This window comes from Pogonomyrmex barbatus, unplaced genomic scaffold (assembly GCF_055798465.1).
Source record: "Pogonomyrmex barbatus isolate J1 unplaced genomic scaffold, ASM5579846v1 scaffold15, whole genome shotgun sequence".
NCBI lineage: Eukaryota > Metazoa > Arthropoda > Insecta > Hymenoptera > Formicidae > Pogonomyrmex > Pogonomyrmex barbatus.
This window is the reverse complement of record NW_028297111.1, coordinates 1,736,514-1,759,372: the sequence shown is the minus strand read 5'-3', so window position 1 is coordinate 1,759,372 and position 22,859 is coordinate 1,736,514. Positions and strand designations below refer to the sequence as shown.

Here is a 22,859-nt window from a genome sequence, read left to right as displayed (position 1 = left end):
GATCAATTTACTTATAACTTTACAATTATATCTAAAATCTTTTTACGTAGTACAATTACCTTTATGGCTTACTTTTTTATTGTAGACGATGCTTTAAGCGACAATGTCTACAATGTCTACAATGAAATTTTAAGGCTTAAGAAATTGGCCAATCATTATTGATAGAAGAATAATCGATTGTGGTTGACCAATTTTTTATGTCTTACGTCTTAAAGTCTTATTTTATGTAGTTTATGTTTTTAATAGGTGATTTAAGTCTTAAGCTATAAGAAATTGACTAATCATACTCGATTTATAATTAGAATACTCGACTATAATTGGTCAATTTCACATAAGTTTTCAATTGGAACGTTTAACACGTTGGACACAGCCACTTACAGCAACCGATGTCTGTAGATTTGCCTGGATCAACCAATCAAATAATTTTATTTTAAATTGGCCAATCAGCAACGTGGGCGCCATCCGTTTTCAATTGGTCAATTTCTTATGGCTTAAGGTTTCAACTATCTAGTGTAGATTTCATCTTAACAGTTGAATGCAGTTATATTGATTTACATAGTTCATGAATCTTCCGTCCGGGGTTCACGCGAGTGCGTACAAGGAGAAGAAATCGATCGCTCTTCCTATTATAGCGTCGTTTCTGCCATTGTTTCTATCGTCTTACGGTTTCTTGTTTCTTACAAACTGCAGCAGGATCTGAGATTTTATTTAGATCCCCAAGATGGTGAAGATGGAGCATGATGTGAGTTCTTTTCTTAACAAAATAGCCATTCCATCATTACGAGTGACGTCGACCAATTGTAAAACGCTTTTCTCTTACACTCGCGTTATTTCGCGATACTTTGACTATTTCGGAAACTGTTCATTGCGTTTGTGCTCGTTATGATATTGTAAGAACAATTACTTATTCCTGTTCAGAGTACAATAAAGATATTTATGGTTTTCAACGAACCATTGATTGAACCTGATAAAAGATCGATTGATTGTAATGGAGATGTAATGATATTTTGATTACTGAATAAAAGTCATGTACATAACACGTTGTAATGTATGTATTAAGTCTTAGATGTAAGCAACGCACAAGCTTTGTCGTGTAGCATAGAACTTATATTCCATGTTACATATTCAAAGTAACATGCTATATGTAAGTTCTATACAATCCGACAAAGCTTGCGCATTGCTTATATCCGAAGACTTAAAACATTACATGTTATATGCTATAGCTCTAACAATGCATTCTGTTTCTCACATGCATATGATGTATCATTTGCTCTTATTATTCATTATATATTAAAGGATAAATAATATATAATATATGCTGTATAAGAAATGGAACATACCCTAATAGATTTATAGTTGATTTCATCACTGGCACTTGGCAGCTTTCTACTATCATGTTTCTATGTAACTTGGAATATTCTTGAAATACAGAATCTAATCTTTTAATTAAAGTTTCATAATAAATTCTCATGATTAAATGAATAAAACAAGATATGTAATTCAGCATTATATTTAAAAAATCTAATTTCTGGTACAAATTAATCATGTAAAAAGATGATAATTGCTCAATATATTATCATTAATCAAGGAATGAAATAGTGAGAAAATAGATGAAAGAGAAGAGAAATCATATTGCATTCAGGAAAGACTTTAATCAGTTATTGTGATTAGAATAGATCAGAGGATCAATTGTGTATCTTGAAACGATGTGAAAATTACAAAAATGAAGCAATTTATTAGCTTTCGACATAAATGCAGATGCTCTAATAAATTTTCTTTTTTTAATTTTTAACTTATTTCAAAATATATAATTGACTCTCAGAAAACATGTTAAATCTAGAAAAATATAGCAAAATGATGGGCGAAAGCTCACTCAATGATTGCATAATTGTGATTTTCTGACTATTATATTGATGATATTTTTAAAATTAGTACCAGACTGCTATGTTGAGATTTGTAATTTACTATTTAAATGAGATTTAGGAATATTATAAATGTATATAAATTCATTATTGGAATTGTTATTTATTATTCATATATAATTCATCAATGAAATAATTTTCTTGACAGTTAAAGAATATGTATTATGAAACATATATATTCTGAGTCTAACTTAACATCGAAATTTTAATTTAAAGAAATTCATGTATAAGAAGAAATTAAATTAGTTTATATATCATTATATTTATATTGTTAACTGTTATTTATAAAGATATGATATTCTAATCCTGATTTTAAATAATAAAATTTTTAATCTGTCTCAAAACATTATAAATATTGCTCATAACATTATCAGCTCTCAACAATGAGAGCTGATATTTCAATGCTATCAATTCTTTTTGCTATGGTAATCACGCAAATGATTTAAAAAAAAAAAAAGTGAAATTTATATTTTATGCGTAAAATATAATTACATGCATATATATGTGCATACATGCGTGCGCGCGTACGTGTGTGTGTAAAATTGTATATTTTTTTTGTACATACATGTATGTACAACAATATTTTATGTTATTATAAGAGAGAAGAGAAATATGAAGAGAAATATCACAATTACTTCAAATGTTATTTGATATTTTAGGATGGCAAAAATGAGCCAGAACATGTTAGGAAACTATTCATCGGAGGCTTAGATTATAGAACAACAGACGATTCACTTAAGAAACATTTTGAGCAATGGGGAGAAATAGTAGATGTGGTAGTTATGAAAGATCCCAAAACAAAACGGTCTAGAGGTTTTGGTTTTATTACTTATTCTCGTGCTCATATGGTGGATGATGCTCAGAATGCTAGGTAAGAAAGATTTATACAAGATATAAAAAAAATTTAAATTTAAATTAATAAATTTAATAAATATATATAATAAAAATATATATAATAAAAATTAAATTAATTTTTATTATATATAATATTTATTAAGAGATAGAAAAAATATAAATTACAAAAATTTTATTAGAGATAAAAATATACTTTGCTACAATATAGATTTTATATAAATCTATATGATTTTTCCTTTACATAAAGTGATTCTTCTATCTATTTTATATATAAAAGTATTAAGATAAAACTAAAAATAGATATTTATAAGATTTTGTATTTGAAAAATATTAAATTCTTTATTTCAATATGCTGTTACAGAAAATATAAAAGAGCTTATACAATATATTTTTTATAATTTTTCTTTAATATCTTTATAATTTAATATATTTTTGAATTTTGCAAATATATCTTTTACAGACCTCATAGAGTAGACGGCAGAGTAGTTGAGCCTAAGAGAGCAGTACCCAGACAAGAAATAGGTCGGCCGGAAGCTGGAGCTACTGTGAAGAAACTTTTTGTAGGTGGTTTGAAGGATGATCATGAAGAGGAAGACCTTAGACAATATTTTCAGAGTTACGGTAGCATAAATTCAATCAGCATAGTCACTGATAAAGAAACTGGCAAGAAACGTGGTTTTGGTTTTGTTGAGTTCGATGATTATGATCCTGTCGACAAAATTTGTCTGCAACGTAATCATCAGATTCGCGGCAAGCATGTTGATGTTAAAAAGGTAAGGATATTTATTTATTTCAATTATAATTGTTTGATTGTTAATTTATTATTTCAAGAAGAATTCAATATGATTTCATAAGAATATGCTTAACAAATAGGTAATAGGTATCTGATTTTTTTATTCTTTTTAGTATCATTTTTTTCTTAATATTTTTACGTTTTTATAAGTGTTTTTAATATTTTTTGTTTATATAGTTTATAAATTTACAAGATATTAAAGAATATATACGTATATAAGATATTTAAAAAATATGCTGATTAGAATTTGGAAGAAATATATTACCAAATTAAATAAGTACTGTCCAAACATATGTTAACAGATTAATTTTATAAACAGTTTTTTGTTTAAGTAATATAGATAACTTATTTGTATTTTTATATGTATTTTTATATGTATTTTTATATGTATTTTTATATATTATTTTTTACAAAAATAAATTTTAACATTCTATAATGTTCTTAAAATATATGAAATCTTATAATATTTTTTCTTATATCTCGTTAAATTTATAGAAATATAAATACTTTATGACATATTTCATGGAGATTTTTTTTCTATTAGATACAAGTTATTTTATTGCAGTTTTTTTCCTCCTTTCTGTTCTTTTCTTCTTCCTTCCTCTTTCCTCTGTCTATTTGTCTATATAGATTGAACTGAATTAACTAAATATACTAAATAGTTTGTACTTTTATTAAAATAAATTTTATTACAGGCTTTGAGTAGAGCAGAAATGGCATCTGCTTCTGGAGGAGGAGGTGGTGGTGGTGGAAGTAGCCGTGGTGGTCAAGGTATAGGCAGAGGACCCCGTGGTGGTAATCAGGGAGGTGGTAGCTGGGGAGGACGTGGCAGTGGTGGCGGTGGTGGTGACTGGAATAATGGTGGTAATCAGGGTGGCTATGGTGGAGGTAATCAAGGAGGTTGGGGGGGTAATGGACCTTGGGAGAATCAGAATCAAGGTAAAAATTTGCATGCAAATATTTTTTTACTTTTAGCTGAGTTGACCTTTGCATTAACAATGTCACGTATATTGCTGTTCAATGATATTGGATTCGAGAAATTGATTATGAAAAAAGTTAGAAATATACAATTGAGCTGTAAAAATTTCTTTAATTTAGATTGAAACAACTTTTAAAATAAATTTGATTTTGAAAAATATATTATTTTTTCTTGAATATATTTTAAATGATATTTATCTTAACAAGTTTTTGAAACAATATTTATCTTAACAAGTTTTTGAAACAAGTGTTATGTTAGGGTCAAGTTGCAGCATAAAAGTTTTATATCTACAAGTATATATAAATAGTAATGAAAATATAAATAGAGCGAGCCCAATTCAGAAATGTTTAAGACTCCTGAGTACTCAATTAAGAACTCCACGTTGATGGTAGCGACGTATCGTCGCGGTCGAAAATAGAAGATCATTCATTCTTGTTTATTTTATCCTTGTTCTTGTTCATCTTTATATAAGTGATGTACGGACGAAATTTTTTATTGCAGCTATTTTCGTTATTATGTTCTTCATCGTGTAGATGTGACTTGTTTTGTACTTATCAGATTTGTAAAAATGGGCGGTAGCTAAAATTATTTTTGGACATTACATGTAAAAATATTTTTTCCACTTCTTTCAACAGCTGTCAAATCGTGTGTTTTCTGCCTGAATAGGCTTTATTTCACGTGTCTTTTACAGCTATTTAGTGACTATCAGGAAGAGAAAGGATAGCAGTCTATTTTCACATGTGTCTTACAGTTATAGCAGGTGTTATTTTAATCAAATATACGATGGTTACTCAGGAGTCTTAAGATATCCCAAAGTTATCTAAGGATCCTTTTAAACAGATATCCCAAAGTTATCTAAGGATCCTTTTAAACAGATTCTTTAGAATATTTTAAGACTAAGAAAATTCTAATACGAAAATGTCGAGGCTGTAATACTTTTCATATTATAAATGAATAAAATTGACCAATACAGCGACTAGATTTCGCATGCTCAGACATGTTATATTGCATGGCAGTGAAAGTACCCCTGTACATTGACTCACTTTCTAAATATTAACATAATTTTTTATATAATGATAAGGAGTTCACTTTTAAGCTTTGTCTTGCTTATTTATGATTATTTTATTTGAATTATACGTAAGGATTAATGTCAGCCTAATATCAAGCCATATATAAATCAAATTGTTAAAACTCAAATTCAATATGTATATATATATATATATATATATATATATAACAATTTGATATATGACTTGATATTAAGATGATATATTAATCTTTATAAATAATTGAATTAAATAATCGAAGATAAGCAAAACAAAGCTAAAAGTGCTCTCCTTATCATTATAAAAAATTATGTTAATATTTAAAAATGAATATCGGAGATTATGAAATGATTTAGATGATTTAGAAATGAATGATATAGAATAACATATTTGAGCGCGCGATATCTAGCTATAGTTGGTCAATTTTATTCGTTCATAAGTTTGAACGAACTTTGAAAAGTATTATATAAGCATTGACGTTTTTGTATTAGAATTTTCGTTGTAGAATATTTCAAAGAATTCTCAAGAAAGCTCATAAAAGAACCTCTGGTAATTTTGAGACACCTTATATAGACATTTTTTTCTTTATAATCTACATATATTATAATCTTATATTATTTATAAAGCTAAATCATATATATTAGAAAAGTCATCTTCGATCAGTATTGTTTTATATTTATCTTTTTTTAGTATAATTTAGATTTTAGATAATTGATATTGTATAAATTGGTCTATTTGTACATCTAATTTTATTTCTAAGTTTGAATAAATAAAAATTAAATATTAAATAACGCTTTATTAAAATAAAAAACTAAAATTATAAATAATACAAAAGAACAAGATAAAAATAGTAATTTCTTTATTAATCTGATGCAATTTAAATAATATTTGATAATTAAGATTACACAAGACAGTAAAAGAAATATATATATCTCTCCTACAAAAAGTTAATAGAATAGTATACCATTATTTTATTATTTTGAATAACGGAATATGTTAAAAGAAGATTGTCAATTTCTATAATTTAAAGGTGGAGGATGGAATCAGAGTGGACAGGGCGGCTACAACAGCGGTGGTAATTGGAGCAATGATAATTTCGGTGGCGGATATCAACAAGGTTATGGAGGTGGTCCAGTACGCAATAATTTCAACTCGGGTGGCAGACCAGCACCATATGGTATTAATTCGGGTCCTAGTGGTCGTCAATCTGGAGATTCAAGATGGCTACCACCTTTTAGCGGACAAGGTTTTTTTCTCTTTTTCAAAGTCTATGGTCCATATTTTGAATTCTCTTTTATCAATGAAAGAGAATTCAATATATAGGCCTATGATAATGTACCAGATTTTTAAACCCCTCTCCTCTCCCTCAAATTTGCAACTTCCTTTTTTTTCTTTTCTTCTTTTCTCAATAGTAGTTTTTTTCTTTTTTTTTCTTTTTTTTTTTTTTAAGTGACAAGAATTTATTCAAGAGGCAAAATTGAAAAATAATAAAGTGCATTTATTCAAAATGCACATAGTTATCCAATTATATAAACGTAGCTGTCCACATTTACAAATAATATATAACTTCTAATAATTAATTATATAATTACTAATATATTAAAGCACAATGCAGATTATTTATTTATCATTTAATGTATATTTAAAACTAAATAATAGAAAGTTTTATATATATATATATATATATATATATATATATACTATTGATTCATGACATTAACATTTATAAAGAAAAATTGGTAAGGAATAGATTAAACAGAAAGTTGTTATAATAGAAAACCGCGAAAATTAGTTATAGTTATATGGAATTAAAAAATGGTTAGGGACTTTATTAACAAAAAGAAGCCTTGAAAAATAAATATTACTAACTTCCTTCCTTTTTCCTTTTCTCTTTTCCATTTCCTCTCTCTCGCTCTGCTTCCCTTTCTTTCTCTTTTTTTTCATCCTGTCCTTTTTCCTTTCTTTTCTTTTCTTTTCCTTTTATCCCTCCTGCTTTCGGTCTTTCTTTCTCCTTCATTTTCTTCCTCTTTTTCTTTTCTTTTCTTTTTCTCTTTCCTTTATCATAAATGTAATCTAAGATATGCAACATAAAATATTTTCCAATGTAAATTATATAAAAAAGTTTAAAGATTATGATTTTAGATTATTTTTATAGATTTTGTTTTACATTATTTATATAATTATTAAAATTTAAATTTAAAATATGTTTTATTTTGACTTGCAACAAATAATGATTCAACAAAATTTTAAATATAATTTTAGCAAATAAATGTAATATATAACTATCAATTTTTTCTATTATTGAATGGCTTTAAAATCATTGAGTAATTCTATTTGACAATTCCATGTTACTACATTATGCAATTTAGAAATAATCAATTCTGCTAATCTTTAATTTTTTAAAATGTTGCAGGTCCTATGGGTGGCGGAAATTCTGGCGGCGGTGGTGGATATGGTAATCAAGGTTATGGCGGTAATTCTCTTGGAGGTGGAAACATGGGTGGTGGTGGCGGTGGTGGTGGTGGGGGAGGAGGCAGTGGTAGAAGATATTAGAAAAACTTTTAAACATATCACCAATATTTCTTACTGGTAAGCAAAAGCATAATTATTACTAGATAATATTATTGATATATTGTTTTAAATTGTTTACTTGTATTTATTGTAAGTTTACGAGAATCTGGTTTTTTTTCTTTTTCTCCCCCCTCTTTTTTTTTCTATTTTAAAGAATCTTTAGTTTCTGTAATATTAATTACTAATGATACAAATGTTTAGTTTTTTAACTTTATACATACTTACAAGTATGAACATATTAGTTGTGATTTATATGCTTAACAGATTACTGATATACATGAATCAATTTATTTTAAGATTACTATCAGTTTATTAAATTTAATAAATTGATATTTATAAAAAATATTTTATATAATTTATTCTAATGATTATTAATTTACATACTCTTTTTTACATCATTTATAGCATAATTGTAATATTTTCTATAATATACGCGGGCATGCATACATATAACTCCAAAATTTATTGAAGTAAATTTGTAAGGTTAATCTTGAAGAGAACATAAAAAAATATAACACATAGGAAGATTATAATATTTATTTGTTGTACATACATACATACACATACACATATATATGTGTATATATATATATATATATATGTGTGTGTGTGTGTGTGTGTATATGTGTGTATATGTGCGTACTGCGTGCATATATATATATATATATTAACAAATAACTATTTGTGGAATACTGTGCACGCACACGTACACCACACACACACACACACACACACACACACACACATACGTACACGCAGTGTTCCACATTGATGATAAATATTTTAATGACATTTTTTGTAACATTTTAAGATGCAAATTTTAATACAAAGATGTGGGAGCTACAATTTCTAATTGGGGAGATGCTTTCATGAACTGAATGCTTTTGATCATGATAAAATTATCGTCAATGCAATAAGAGTTTTATTAAAAAACTATTTATTTATCTGTAATCCAAATCTATTAAAATATTAAGACTCCTGACTAATCGCCGCGGCCACATTGGAATCGTGACGTTATAAGCGAGAAATAACAATGAAATTTATTGTAAGTAATTTACAAATAAAGAGATATTTGACTAAAAATGCTTGAAATGGCTTTAAGACACTTGTGAAAATGGATAGCTATTATCCTTTTCCTTCCTGATAGTCAATAAATAGCATAAAAGGCATGCGAAATGAAGCCTCTTCAGACAGAATAATATGATTTGACAACTTAAAAGAAATGAAAAATATGTTTTACATATAAAATACTTTACTTTTACATATAAAATTCAAAGATAACTTTAGCTGCCATCCATTTTTATCAATTTGGTAAGTATGAGATAAGTCACAGCTATATAATTAAACACGTAATAACGAAATGAAATGCAATAAAAAATTTTGTTGTCAATACATCACTTAATTTAATATAAAGATAAACAAGGACGAATAATCTGATCTTCTGATTTTTTCCATGATATTGTGTTGCTACACTATCAACGGGGAATTCTTAGCTGAGTCAGGAGCCTTAAATGAATTAGATTAGACTGATGCATAGAGGAGCCGGAGACATTTGTACTCAATAGTTTAATAGTATCGATATTAATATATCTTAAAATTATTATGTTTATTTAATTCAAATCATGTAAAATTGACCGATAAAGATATTTTTTATTAAATTAGAAATTGAATATATCGTTATGGAATATACATATACAGATACATTATTTATTTAATATATGATATACATCAAAACCTCTATATTCTTTCTTAAAAATTGTGATAAGATCTTAAAAAATCAGAAAAGCAGAATTAATATGAAATAAATAGGAATTATAGCTACTACTGAGAGAATATGTTAGCACAGTTGTTAAGAAAGAATATTGAGGTTTTTATGTGTATTGTATATTGAATAATTGGTATGTGTTATATTCTATATATTAACAATGTATCCAATATCTAATTATGACAGAAAACATTTATATCGACTGACTTTACGTGAAAACTTTTATCATATGAACCAAATAAATACACTAATGACATTTTGATACGTATTAATATCGTTACTATATGTTAAACTAGTACAAACATTTCGATCTATTTTTATAATGAATTTGTTACGAATAAACAAAAATAGTTTATTAATAAAATTCTTATCGCGTATTTATACAATAATTTCATTATTATTAAAAGCATTCGATTCATAAAAATACTTTTATCACTGACCATCTTGACACTTTTAAGTCCGTGGAATTCTAATCTTATCATTTACAATCTTTAAACCTTTTTAAGAAAACTATTATAGGTCTGATTATATTAAAATTTTTGTTATAAATGTTACAAAGAATCTTATTAAAAATTTATCGTTACTTTTAGAACACCCGTGTGCATGCATGCGTTCTTGCGCGTGAATGTATTTATACGCGAGGATATACATATTAATATACATATGCACAAATACGATTTTATAGGATTTTGTCAAAATAATATAATTAAAGTATGAAATCTTTTCTGCTACTTTTATTTCAAAATTTATTATATAATTTTTCGATAACTAGGATTAAGTTGATTAATTTTATAATTTAATAGTATTTTTTTTTTTCTCTCTCTCTTTCTCTCTCTTTTTTGTTCTTAATATATTGTCAAATAAAATTCAGAAATGTGAAATAAATTAAAATGATAAGGATAGCAAAATAACTCGTTTTTATATGATTGTATTTGTATGACTTTATTCAGTGTCTTAAAAAAAATAGTATTTTTTTTATTTTATATATGTGTAGGATGATAATTGATTTTATTATAGTTTATTAAAAGGCGATAAAGAAATTTTTTGGAAGAATTGTTTAATGTCAAGTATTTGTAATTAATAATGTACAAATTTGTATATTATAGGATTTTTAAGGGTCTACAGAGTCAAGGATTTAAGAATCTTAGGATGCAAAGAATTTAATATTTAAGACTCCGAGAATTAAAAATATAGAGGTTAATGTTTTATATCTTTGTAAAAAAAAATTGACCAAACTTTCTGAATAAAACACACACACACACACATACACACAAAACATCCAAAATATATATGTAATGACAACAAGGTTACAAAATATTATCTTCGGAATTCTGTTAAAGTGAGAACGTGAGAATTTTTTTTGAGAAAATGAGAATTTTTTTTTGTAGTTTTTATGATTTATTGAAACATTTTAATTACAGCCAAGATACTGACTGGTTCCTTCAAAACAAATAAAAGAGACGTTATTTTATTTTTTAACATAATACGTATAGAGTAATAAGTAATAAGAATAATACGTAATTTTGTTAAATATAATAACATTCATAAAAATTTTTTCTATCTTTTGCGTATTTAGAATTGTGACAAAAAATTTTTTTCAGTGTCAAAATCATTTTATTCATTTTCTAATATAATGTTCATTATAAAAAATGTTCTTGATCTTATATCATTAGATTTTTTGTGGATTTTATTAAAAATAAAGTCATTGTTATCTTTAACAATAAAAAATAATTTGAAAAAAGTGAACAACGTTTTGAACATTTACTTTACGTTTTTTAAAAGATAAATGAATTGATTTTGTTACTAATTAACATTTATAATCAAATCACTGAAAAATGTTTTTGATCTTCTTTAATTATGCAGAAAATACAAAACTGTTTCTTATGTTATTATATTTAACAAAACATCAGAAAAATGCAAAAATTTACTTATTCTATCTAAAAAATAGGACATCATGTCTTTTGCTCTTTTTTGGAAGGATTAGTAATAATGTAATTTATTATTCAAAAAGTTCCAATAAACTATAAAAATTGCCTATAAAAAGATATTTGTCCTATAAAAAGATTATAAAAAGAATTTTGTTCCTATCTTTAACAGTTTCAGGAAAAAAAAAACACTTTGTAACACTGTGATACATTTTATGTATGTATTTCTAAGAAAATATGTAATACATAAATATATGTAATATTATTCATCATACACTATACATTGTACATCATATATGTGTGCGCGCGTACGCACATACATGTATAAAAGATATTTTCTTTTTTTAATTTAACTATTTTAATTTTTATCAATTTACATTTTTAAATTTTAATCTTAAAGTCTAAAAATATAACGTGTTTTAAAATTTTAATATTTAGGTGTTTTACAAATTTTGATAGTTTAAACAATTATAGATTTTAAATTCTGTATTTTGATATACAATTTTAAGAATTCATATTTATTTAAATATTTTAATAGATTCTTATACAGAAGTTTCAAATACAGTGCTGTAAATAATTATAAAGTCAATCATATTTTTATTCTTCATAATATTAAAATAGAAAATGAAAGAATTATAAGTTTTTTTACATTGTGATACAAAACAAAAATGAGAAAACAAAAATTTTGTCAGAAAGCTGAAAAAATAAAATTTTTTTCTTCAAATTGTGTTTTGAATTGTGAAAACATATAAACTCACTATTAATTTTATACCTAAGTCGAGCATGACAGCACAGAGTCTATTCCTGTTGATACTGTCATATGCTTGCCTGAAGTCTATGAACAGCTGGTAGATATTGATGTTAAATTCCCAGAACCTTTCATATATTTGCCTGACTGTCAACAGCTATCCTGTTGATCTCTTCTGAAACCAGCCTGATATTCTCCCAAGATGGTCTCAGCCTTTTTTTCCAGTTTTTCTTTTATAATCATCAAGAATATACGATGTGCTGAGCACTGAGGTCCCACTATAATTCTCACATTTGAGCTTGTCGCCTTTTTTTGTGAATGAAACTTATTATACCTTCTTCCACTCGTCAGAGAGTTCTTCGGTTTTTTTTCTATATTTTTAAGATGAGATTGTGTAGTTCGGTTGTTAGTTGCTCACCGCTACTCTTAAGTAATTCTCCTAGGATATTATCTATCCTAGGAAGCTTTGTTATTTTTTAGTTTCTTTAGGACATTGCGTGTATCGCTCATCGTGGATGTGTCTATGTCATCTTCCTGTTTCCTCTCTGGTCATGCTTCCTCTTGCGTCGCTGTTCTGTTTGGATTTAGGAGTTCCTGGAAGTATCCTCTCCACCTTTCCATTATCTCTTGCCCCCAGGAACGTTTCGCTTTGGCTTTTACAGATGATAGTCTTGGACTAATATCCCTTCTTGAGGGAATTTCTGTATGCTTCTCGGATGTTATTGTTCCTGAATTCTCTTTCTGCTTTCATTATCGAGGTGTTCATGTACTTTCTCTTCTTTTCCCTAATGGTTCTCCTGGTTTTCCTTCTTGCGTTTTTGAAAGCTATTTTCTTGCTTCTAGTCCATCTCGCTAGATAGCTTTTCTATGGCTCGCACGCAGTTCTGATCGTACTACTCCTTTTTCAGTCTTGCAATCCTGTTACCCAATAACATTTCCAGCTACGGCTTGAAGTAGTGCACCTTTAATGGATTGCCAGTCATATTCTATTAATGTTTTTCCTCCTAGTTCTGTATGCCTTGTAGGTTTCTATCTAATTGTTGGTAGCGCTCGCACACTTTTGGATGTTTCAGCCTTTCCACCTGCAGTTTGGCTGATCTCTAATCCAGGCATTTCCCTGCTTGCATCTAAGACTTACTCTTACCAGATAATGATCCAAGTCGCAATTCGCTCCTCTATGTTTTGACATTCTGTATACATAATGCACTTCTTCTCTCCATCAGGACATGATTGATCTGGTTGTGAGCTCTATCTCCCGAAGACGTCCAAGTCCATTTATCTCTAAGTCCAGTTTTTGTTCGTCTATTATTTGCTCATATAGATGTAAGGTAGGTAGGTAGGTAGGTAAGTTCTAGTCTATTATTTGCTCATATAGGTATAAGGTAGGTAGGTAGGTAGGTAAGTTCTCGTCCAATCTTTGCAAAGTCTTCGATAATTAACTTTATATTGTTAGATGGCAGTGTATCGTACGCGTATAGCTCATTGCTTGGTACATGCGTTCCTTCGTTATGTCGTCTTTTTCTTCTGTTTCTGCATGTACATTTATAGTGAACAGATTGCACAATCTTGTCTTATAGAGCATAGTCTCTTGTTTATTGGTTTGAAGTCTATGTTTGCTTCCATTTTTCTTGACAATAAAGGCTACTCCAGATTTGCGTCTATCCTCGTTCCCGCTACTATGTAATATCGTATGTGATTTAGTGTCAAAGATACCATTGCCTTTCCTTGTCTCCTGTATCGTCAGTACACTAATTCTATATGTCTCCATGACGTCCCTCAGTGCACCAGCCCTGTATAGACCTTGTGTGTTGTGAAAATCATGTCTTTTTTTTGCTTTTGATCTTGCTATGTCCGTTATTTCTGTTCCGATCCGATATCCGAAGCTTGAGGTTCCAAAACAGTATTTTTTTTCCGGAGTGGTTGTCAATCCAATTCCCTTTTCGGAGGACCATTTTTCCCGCTCTCGTTAGCCCTGACCTCGGTTTTCACAAGAGTTGGTTACCCAGTCTCCGCTTTTACTCAGGTTTACTCAGGTTTCCAGGGTTCACCACGATGGAGGTAAGAGTTGAAATTGAGTAGAAGTGGCTTGGCGACACCAACTGGCAACGGCATCGTGTGTTGCGCATTATCTCAATAAACCCCCAAATATATTTTATATGATCATTTATTTCTTGGAAAGAAAGTAGAAAGTGAGTTTATAATTATTCACAGCACTATATGGAAATCAGACAGAACAAAAATGTAAAATTTTAAATATTTTCACATCTCTTTTAGAAATCCATGTGTAGAAACGTAAAAGAAAATATAAATATTTACGAAAATATAAATCTTTAATAATAAAACAGAAAAAATCTAGAATTTTTGAGAAACCATTTAATATTCTTAAGTTATGCAAAATTGTCCAAAATGAAAAAATTTTTAATCTTGAATTATGTAAACATAATTCTTGGAATCTAAAACAATTTCTTTTCAAAATTATATTTTTAGAAGAAAATCCAAAGATTCGAAAATTCCTTGCTCATGACCCAATTGATATTTCTTAGCTCAAGCTAAGTAGTTTGACTAACAGATTTCTTGACCTTTGAACCTCAGGTGAAGCAACTACTACTACTACTCTACTACTACTACTACTCTACTACTACTACTCTACTACTTGTCTTCTAGTCGCCAGTACTTCTGTACTGTTTAGTATTGGAGCAGGCAGGCAGACAGTCGGTCAGACAAGCGGGCAGGCAGGCAGGCAGGCAGACAGGCAGGCAGACAGACAAGCAGGCAGGCAGGCAGACAGGCAGGCAGGCAGGCAGGCAGGCAGGCAGGCAGGCAGGCAGGCTATCAGGCTATCAGGCTAGAGAGACGAGGCAACAAACAAACAGAAACTCAAAAACAATCGGTCAGGCAGGCAGGACAATCAGGATACAGGACAAAAAGAGAAAAAAAAAATCATCAATTAGTTTGCAGTGAAAGAGGCTTATGTGCCTGTTTTTTTTTCTAATCTTGCATTTAGTTTTTTCTTTCTCCATTTATTGTAAAGATTCTCATTACCTTTCGATGTATTTTATGTCTTTTATATGAATTTGCGTACAGATATTAAAAACAGATAGGGAAAAAAATATATTCATATATATATATATATATATATATATATATATATATATATATATATATATATACAGGAAGATAATTTATGTTAGGAAAAACGAAAAGATGAGAGAGAGTAAAAAATAGAATGCGTGCATGGTAGCGACAAAAACGACAAGAGAAGAGTATTTATCAGTTTTTTGTAGGAATTAATTAGGACTAATTAATAGGAAATAGGAATAAATAAAATAATTTACAAAGTTATATAATTGTTTAAACATTAGTCGGCTTACATACAACCTTTTCTTTATTATGTTTTAATTTTGCGACACGAGGTCAATAAGCTATAAGCTCAGACTAAACCATTGCGAAAGATTAGAATATACTCAGTAAAGTAATTAACATTATTATCTTTTTCATACATTTTCAATTTCGAAGTTTCAACACTCTTTTATAAAACAAAATATATATAAAATACAGTTCAATAAAGTGTTTAATTTTATAAAACAGTCATAAATGTAAATATAAGATAGTTTTATATATATATATATATATATATATATATATATATATATATATATATATATACACACTATACACACACACACACACACACACACACACATATACATACATATATAATATATGTATGTATAAATATAAAATCATAAATCATATAAATCTATTATAATTATAACTTTTTTTCGAAGCTATACATTAAAATTATTCAAGGTAAAAATGGTGTAGCTCAGACTCATCTTGTATGTTGAAGGACGAACTTAGGATTTGTATAGACGAAAAATATGAAAAAAATGAAAAAAAAAAAACAAATGGATGTACTGTCGATTTTGTAGTCAGAAAAAGAAAAAAATATTACCAATACTTCGAAGTATCATTGTTTAAGTATGTGTATTCTCAGTATTAAATTATTATTAGAATGCAAACCTTACCCCAATTTTCTGTAGTTTATTTTTATCGTGAAGAATGCTATAGGTGATTTGGGAATTTTTTCTGAATCCATCCTTGCGATTAGTTATCATAAAAATGATTTATAGATAATGATAGACTAAGTGCTTAGAATATCTGGAATATTAAATTTTTGAATCATTTTAAATATTGTACAAAATTATTTGTAAAACATTTTTAGAACATTGAAAAGTTAATAACTTCAACTTGCGTGCGTGCGTGCGTGCGTGCGCGCGCGCGCACATATAATATGTATATTCAATGTTAATTAATATTAATACTAATATCAGTGATTAATCTTAAATTTAAAGATTTTAAAAGAGATTTGTGAAGCATAGATTTTTTTTAAATTTAAGACGTTTTAAAAATTTATGATTTTTTAAAAATGGTTTTGAAGATTTCTGAATTTATTTCTAAGATTATTATTTTTTTAAGAAATCGTATGACTTAATTTTTTATTAAGATAATTTTGAAATTTTACATGAATTTTAATCTTAATTGATAACAATAGATAAATTTGTGAAATATTGTTTTAAATATGAAGAGCTTCATATTTTTAAAGATATAATCCAAATATCTATCCAAAGCCTAATTTTTGAGTTTTAATTTTTTCATTCCTTAATTGATTTTTCATTTTTTGGTAGATTTAGAATGTTGAAAATGCTAGAATAGTTTTTTAGTTAGTCTAGTGGATTGTGCATTCAAATATTTGTAATGAATTTGTTGTATTGTAATGAATCAGCTTGAGAGCCAGGAAGAAGCTAAGAAGTAGCAAAGAAAGAATAAAAAAACAAAAAAGGAAAGAGAAATTCTCATGCCGCAACAAACAGAACTAGTATATACTAGGTTTCCTATTCCATCTAGACTGTTATGCAATCACAGGTAGGAATGTTTCAACTAATTTGTTTTTTATACACACACACATACATATATGTGCATGCGTGTGTACGTGAGTGTATTATATATATATATATATATATATATATATATATATATATATATGATATACGTACACATGCATATATAGTATATATGCGGAAATTTTTAAGCATTTTGTATATGTATCTGTGTACATGCATATACATATTTACATAATATACAAAGTGCTTAAAAAGTTTTGCCTGTGGAATACAAGATGTGATTCTTTATGCTAGAAAAAAAAAATTTTGTTTTCTTTAACAAAGTTACGTCTGATAATCAGCTTCTACAGGAATATAAATTAAAGTTAACAAATAAGCGTTTTTGTTTACATCACAATCTACATGCGCATCTTATTAACTCGCTAGTGTTTAATCTTTTTTTGTATTTTGTTTAAAATACGACAATTAATAAAATAAATATTGCTTTTATTCCTTATATGATAAATGAATGAAAGAGAATGGTTTGACTCTATCATCATTTGCAAATCAAGATAAATATAAATAATAATACGTTTTATAAATTGAAGGATTTATCTTTTTAAATATTATTAATGCATAATTGTATATAATATACTCTATATATATATATATATGTATATATATCAGTGATATTGTATATATATATATATATGTATATATATATATATATATACAATATCACTGAATTTAATATGCAATTGAGAAGTATATGAATCGAATGCCACAAAATTGATTTGTTTTGGAAAGCTGATCTTGGAAATTTGATTTTAATTTATTTGTTTATTTATTGGAGTTTTTTAACTGCAGTTGTAATAAACTTCATTTTTTGAAAATGAAAGAAAATATGATGTGATGGTAGAACAAAAAAGTTAATCGGATAAAAAAATGTAATCTGGAAGTTTGTTTGGATGCACAATTCCAGAATTCTTCGGGAATACGTGGCATACGGTAAAGAATGGTGAGCGAGCGCGATAAATCTAGCCCGCTCAAAATAGGCGGATGCAACATTATTTTTATTATGATCATATTCATTATCATCATTTCAAACTACAAGGATCAAACTTTAATTTAATCTCTATTGAAAGTCTCTAGCACGTCAAGTTCACTTACAATGTTGTTTCAAATATGGTTATGCCAAAAACGCATTTTTTGGCACATTTTTCAATTTTCCGAAAAATCGGATGTAATACAAAAATCTCGCTTTCGGCGGATTACGTTTCAACGATCAAAAATCTATGGGAAATGACACCTCATCCATGTTGCATGTTTAATATCAACCTATATTATTAAATTGAATTTATTCTTATCAAAATTAATTTATTAACAGAAAAATACAAAAAATATGGAAATACTTAAGTTTTAAACAAATCTAAATATAAATATTTAATATTTATATAATTTTGACAATAAATATATGCGATATTCGCATATTGACTTCACGTACAACACATAACAATACAGAGTTCGAACAATACAATGTAATATGTCAAACTAAGTCTTAACTACTCGAACACTGAGACATGTGATGATATTTATCGCAATTTATCGCAATCAGATAAATAATGAGAAAAAGTGCTTGCCAGTGCCGCGTAAAGAATTAACAATAAACAATAATCTAAACCGATATATGTTTAAAACAAATCCTAGATGGCATTAATCGGCAGACAGTCTTAAATAATTTTTTCTTTGTTTCTCGAATTAATATATATAAATTCAGGACAAATGCTTTATATCGCGAACTATCGCGTGTCGTTATAATAAATCTAATGAAATTTTCTGGATTTATTACTAATCTTGATCTCTAGTGTTGCATGATTTTTCACACTTCTTCAATTTTTTGAAAACGTCTTATCATTTTCTCTTATTATTTTCAAAAAAAAAAAAACATCTTTCGCTAGAGTGCCTATTCGTTATTCGTGTGTTTTTCAATATTATATCTTGAAAAAATTTATATAAGTTGTAAATTATATGTACTTTTAAATATTGCGAAAAAAATCTTTGAGTGTTTCTAAAAAAAATTCCCAAAAATTTTATTTTTTGGGCTAAGCAACTGCATATAACCCCTTAAGCAAAATATAACAATATTGAACACGAAAAAAGTTTAATAGGAAATCGCATTTAATAAACTCACTATTATTTTATTATTACTCTTATAATAATAATAATAATGATGATGATGATGATGATGATGATGATGATGATGATGATGATGATGATGATGATTATGATTATGTTGATGATGATGATGATGATGACGACGACAATGATGATAATAATGATGATGATGATTACTAGTATTGTCATTATAAAACTCGTATTTCGAAGTATTCAATACTGACTTGCTTTCTCGCATAGTCAACGCAATATGAGACGAATCCGTTTAGCGTAAAGAATTGAGCGCACGGACGAATAGCGTATATACATAGGAATTTATAATTATTTCTCAAAAATGATATCTCAGAAAATAAGTTTGTCACATACGGTTGAATTCGTATGAAATAAATTTGATCATTAAAAAAATGTTTTAATTAAAAAGATAATATATTAAAATATATTTTAATATATTTAAATACTTATTATATATTTAAATAGAAATGATGGAGGAAATTTAAAATTAAAAAAAAAGTTAAAAAAAGTTTTGTTTATTTCCTCTATAATGTATTCTTGAAACGATTCAACTTTTGTATAAAACTTTTTTATCTATCTGTTATATAGTTTTGACGATATTCATCTTGAAAGAAAAAAAACTGATTTTCTTTTGAGGAGTTTCACTCCCTTAACGTGCAACTCAGCACTTATAAAAAAATACATGTCTCTTATTTTTTTCTATATTTTATCATATTCGAAGCTCTAAATAGGAGAGGGAGGGGGCATTTCCGTATGTTCCCTTATCAGATATGTAGCATCACCAATATTGATTGACATCAAATTATTGTTTTAAAAGAATAATTTAATTTGTAATATGTAATTACTTTTATAACATTTGACACAGAACTTTTAATGAAAATATTTTATATCAGCTTTATGCAAATATAAACTTAATACTTTTTTATTTAGAATTTAATGTTTCTTTAATATTCACAAAAAAATATAAGATATTTTATTGAAAAATATTCATTTGATCTTCAAAACTTTATAAAAGTGGGAAAAAATGTAGTATTCTAATGTATGTTTCTTTATAAGTTATGTAATTTTTATTTGAAAAACTTTTAAATCAATAACATATAAATAGCGAATAATTGCGAATAATTTTTTAAATTATTAAGTTGAGTAAACTGCTCTGTATAATAATCTATGTTCTATTAACGGCAGATGTAGGCTTTATTGAAAAATATTTCCATTTTAATATATTTTACAAGAACTTTATTATGTATATTTTTGTCACAATTCAAGATGGCTGATAATAAATTAGCAGAATCTATAAATTGAATATAAGAAAAGCCAGTAGAAATAATTAGACATGATTTATTTATATATATATATATGTTTATTATGCAGAAATTTTTCCATATTGATATAGACAGTCAGCTGTATTATCTTATAAAGGCAAAAGAAAGGGATGAGACATCACTTAATTTATTTAAGTTTTCTTGTTCGGAGAACGGGTAGGATCTTTGTTATTAAGAGTTGCTTTTATTTTCACTGTATTAATTGCTGTCTTTCGTTTTCATTAATTTCTGGTTTACCATTTGGCCTGATACTCCAAGAGAGCAACGTGCCTGTTGCCGCCATTCTTCCAAAATCGCCGAGTGAGGTAAGTTTAACTAGGTAAGGTTAACTAATATATTTTAATCAAGAATTTTTATGAAAACCAGATGATATTAAGAGAATCTGAAAATCCAGATCAAAAGTTCCAAAATCCAAAGATTGGAAAAATACATGTCTCTAAAATTGACTATGTTATCTTCCTCTAGAATCGGTCTTTAAAAATTTTTAATTTTAATACTATTCAGACTCAGTTATCTGTTGACATTATATTGTTTGTATGATGTCAGAAGCGAAAAATAACATGCAACAAATTAATTGCTACGTGGAGTTTATTCTTTAGTTTTCTCTTAAAAACAATAATTTTATAATTTTGAAGCTTATAATTTTGAAGCGGCAGATTGAAACATCTTAGTTATTTTTTTGTCAGTTATGTTTTATGATAAAATCATGGTGATAGTTAAGAAAAATATATCATTAATTATTTTACACTTCTTTAATAATATAATAATGTAATATCGGACAGATGTCTCAATTTGCTGCATATTTTACAAATTTCAACATCATGAAGTTATATTTTTAAGAGAAAACTAAGACTAAGATAAAACTTTATATGTAGCAAATTAATTTTTGCATATCATTTCTTACTTCATGCAACCAATATTGCATTGAGAAATAAGTCATAATTTTAGTCTTAATATTAATGATAGTCCTTAGTAAAAAAATAAAAAGAATAGTATCATTTAATATCGATATTTAGAATATTTTAATATTTTAGGTGTGATTTTAAATTATCATTTTAAGAAAATTGGGATAATTTTAATAATGTATAGTTAACATTTTTATATGAATTAGAGATAAATTAGAAATATCATTATATGTGTCATAATATTTTTTCTTTTTAGTTATTTTTTTATCTATTTTTTTTAGAAAATATTTTTTCTAAAATGTACATATAATTACCTAATAATTAATCAGAATATATGGTAAATTTTATATGGAATTTAATACATTCATGTATTCTTTAGAAAAATCTATCTAAAAACATAATTTAAAATATTTTAAGGTGGACTACTTTAAATTTCTATACATTATGAAATTATAATAAGTTTTTAAATCGATTTTTAAATCGAAATTTTGAATAATATAGAAATTTGAAAATTTTTATGAAAGAGAAATTGAATAAAAAAGGAAATATTTATCAATAGTATTAGCTATTGTATATTAATAAATTAAATATATATATTTATTTATTTTATTAATATTTTATTATTGAATTAATAAGATTATTTTCAATTAAACTTAATACAAGATATTTTTTTGTGAGAAAAAAATAAGAATTTATAATTAATTCTAAAAACTAAAAAATTTTGGATTTTTTTAAGGATGTAATAAGAATCTTGTATATATATTTTTAGATTGTATAACTATTTTTACATTTAATAAAGCATTTTTAATCTACAGAGTGTTTTCATTCTTTTCTTAACTCGTAAAATACATGTAATTGCATCTTGTATTTATGCATCAATTATAAACCAATTATTTACACTATTGCATGAACTGTTTGCGATTTATGAAGCATAATAAATAATTACAAATTTTCGCGT

The 22,859-nt window shown here is 26.9% G+C and overlaps 1 protein-coding gene across 7 annotated transcripts; it reads left to right on the top strand.

Moving 5' to 3' along the window:
• The first annotated feature begins 563 nt into the window (after window positions 1-563).
• Hrb87F (Heterogeneous nuclear ribonucleoprotein at 87F) lies at window positions 564-22,713 on the top strand. Of its 7 annotated transcripts, none has more exons than XR_016138592.1 (8): window positions 566-742; window positions 2,582-2,793; window positions 3,238-3,550; window positions 4,266-4,509; window positions 6,626-6,841; window positions 8,009-8,184; window positions 15,197-17,530; window positions 21,255-22,713. XR_016138592.1 is itself a non-coding variant. In XM_011636195.3 (7 exons), the coding sequence occupies exons 1-6, from the start codon at window positions 722-724 to the stop codon at window positions 8,146-8,148; spliced, it is 1,146 nt and encodes a 381-aa protein (XP_011634497.2). In that variant the 5' UTR covers window positions 566-721; the 3' UTR covers window positions 8,149-8,184; window positions 21,255-22,713. The 7 variants fall into 7 exon arrangements, 5 of the variants coding, with proteins under 5 accessions (XP_088929922.1, XP_088929924.1, XP_011634497.2 ...); XR_016138593.1 differs by lacking the exons at window positions 15,197-17,530; window positions 21,255-22,713 and adding exons at window positions 11,038-13,948; window positions 14,003-14,913; XM_011636195.3 differs by lacking the exon at window positions 15,197-17,530.
• Window positions 22,714-22,859: the final 146 nt, after the last annotated feature.

Bases quoted from the DNA above. Each gene is read 5' to 3' on its own strand.
- Hrb87F (XM_011636195.3), top strand. From the start codon at position 722: ATGGTGAAGATGGAGCATGAT. The intron at 2,794-3,237 runs GTAAGAAAGATT...TATCTTTTACAG, and splicing joins GATGATGCTCAGAATGCTAG to ACCTCATAGAGTAGACGGCA. The intron at 3,551-4,265 runs GTAAGGATATTT...ATTTTATTACAG, and splicing joins AGCATGTTGATGTTAAAAAG to GCTTTGAGTAGAGCAGAAAT.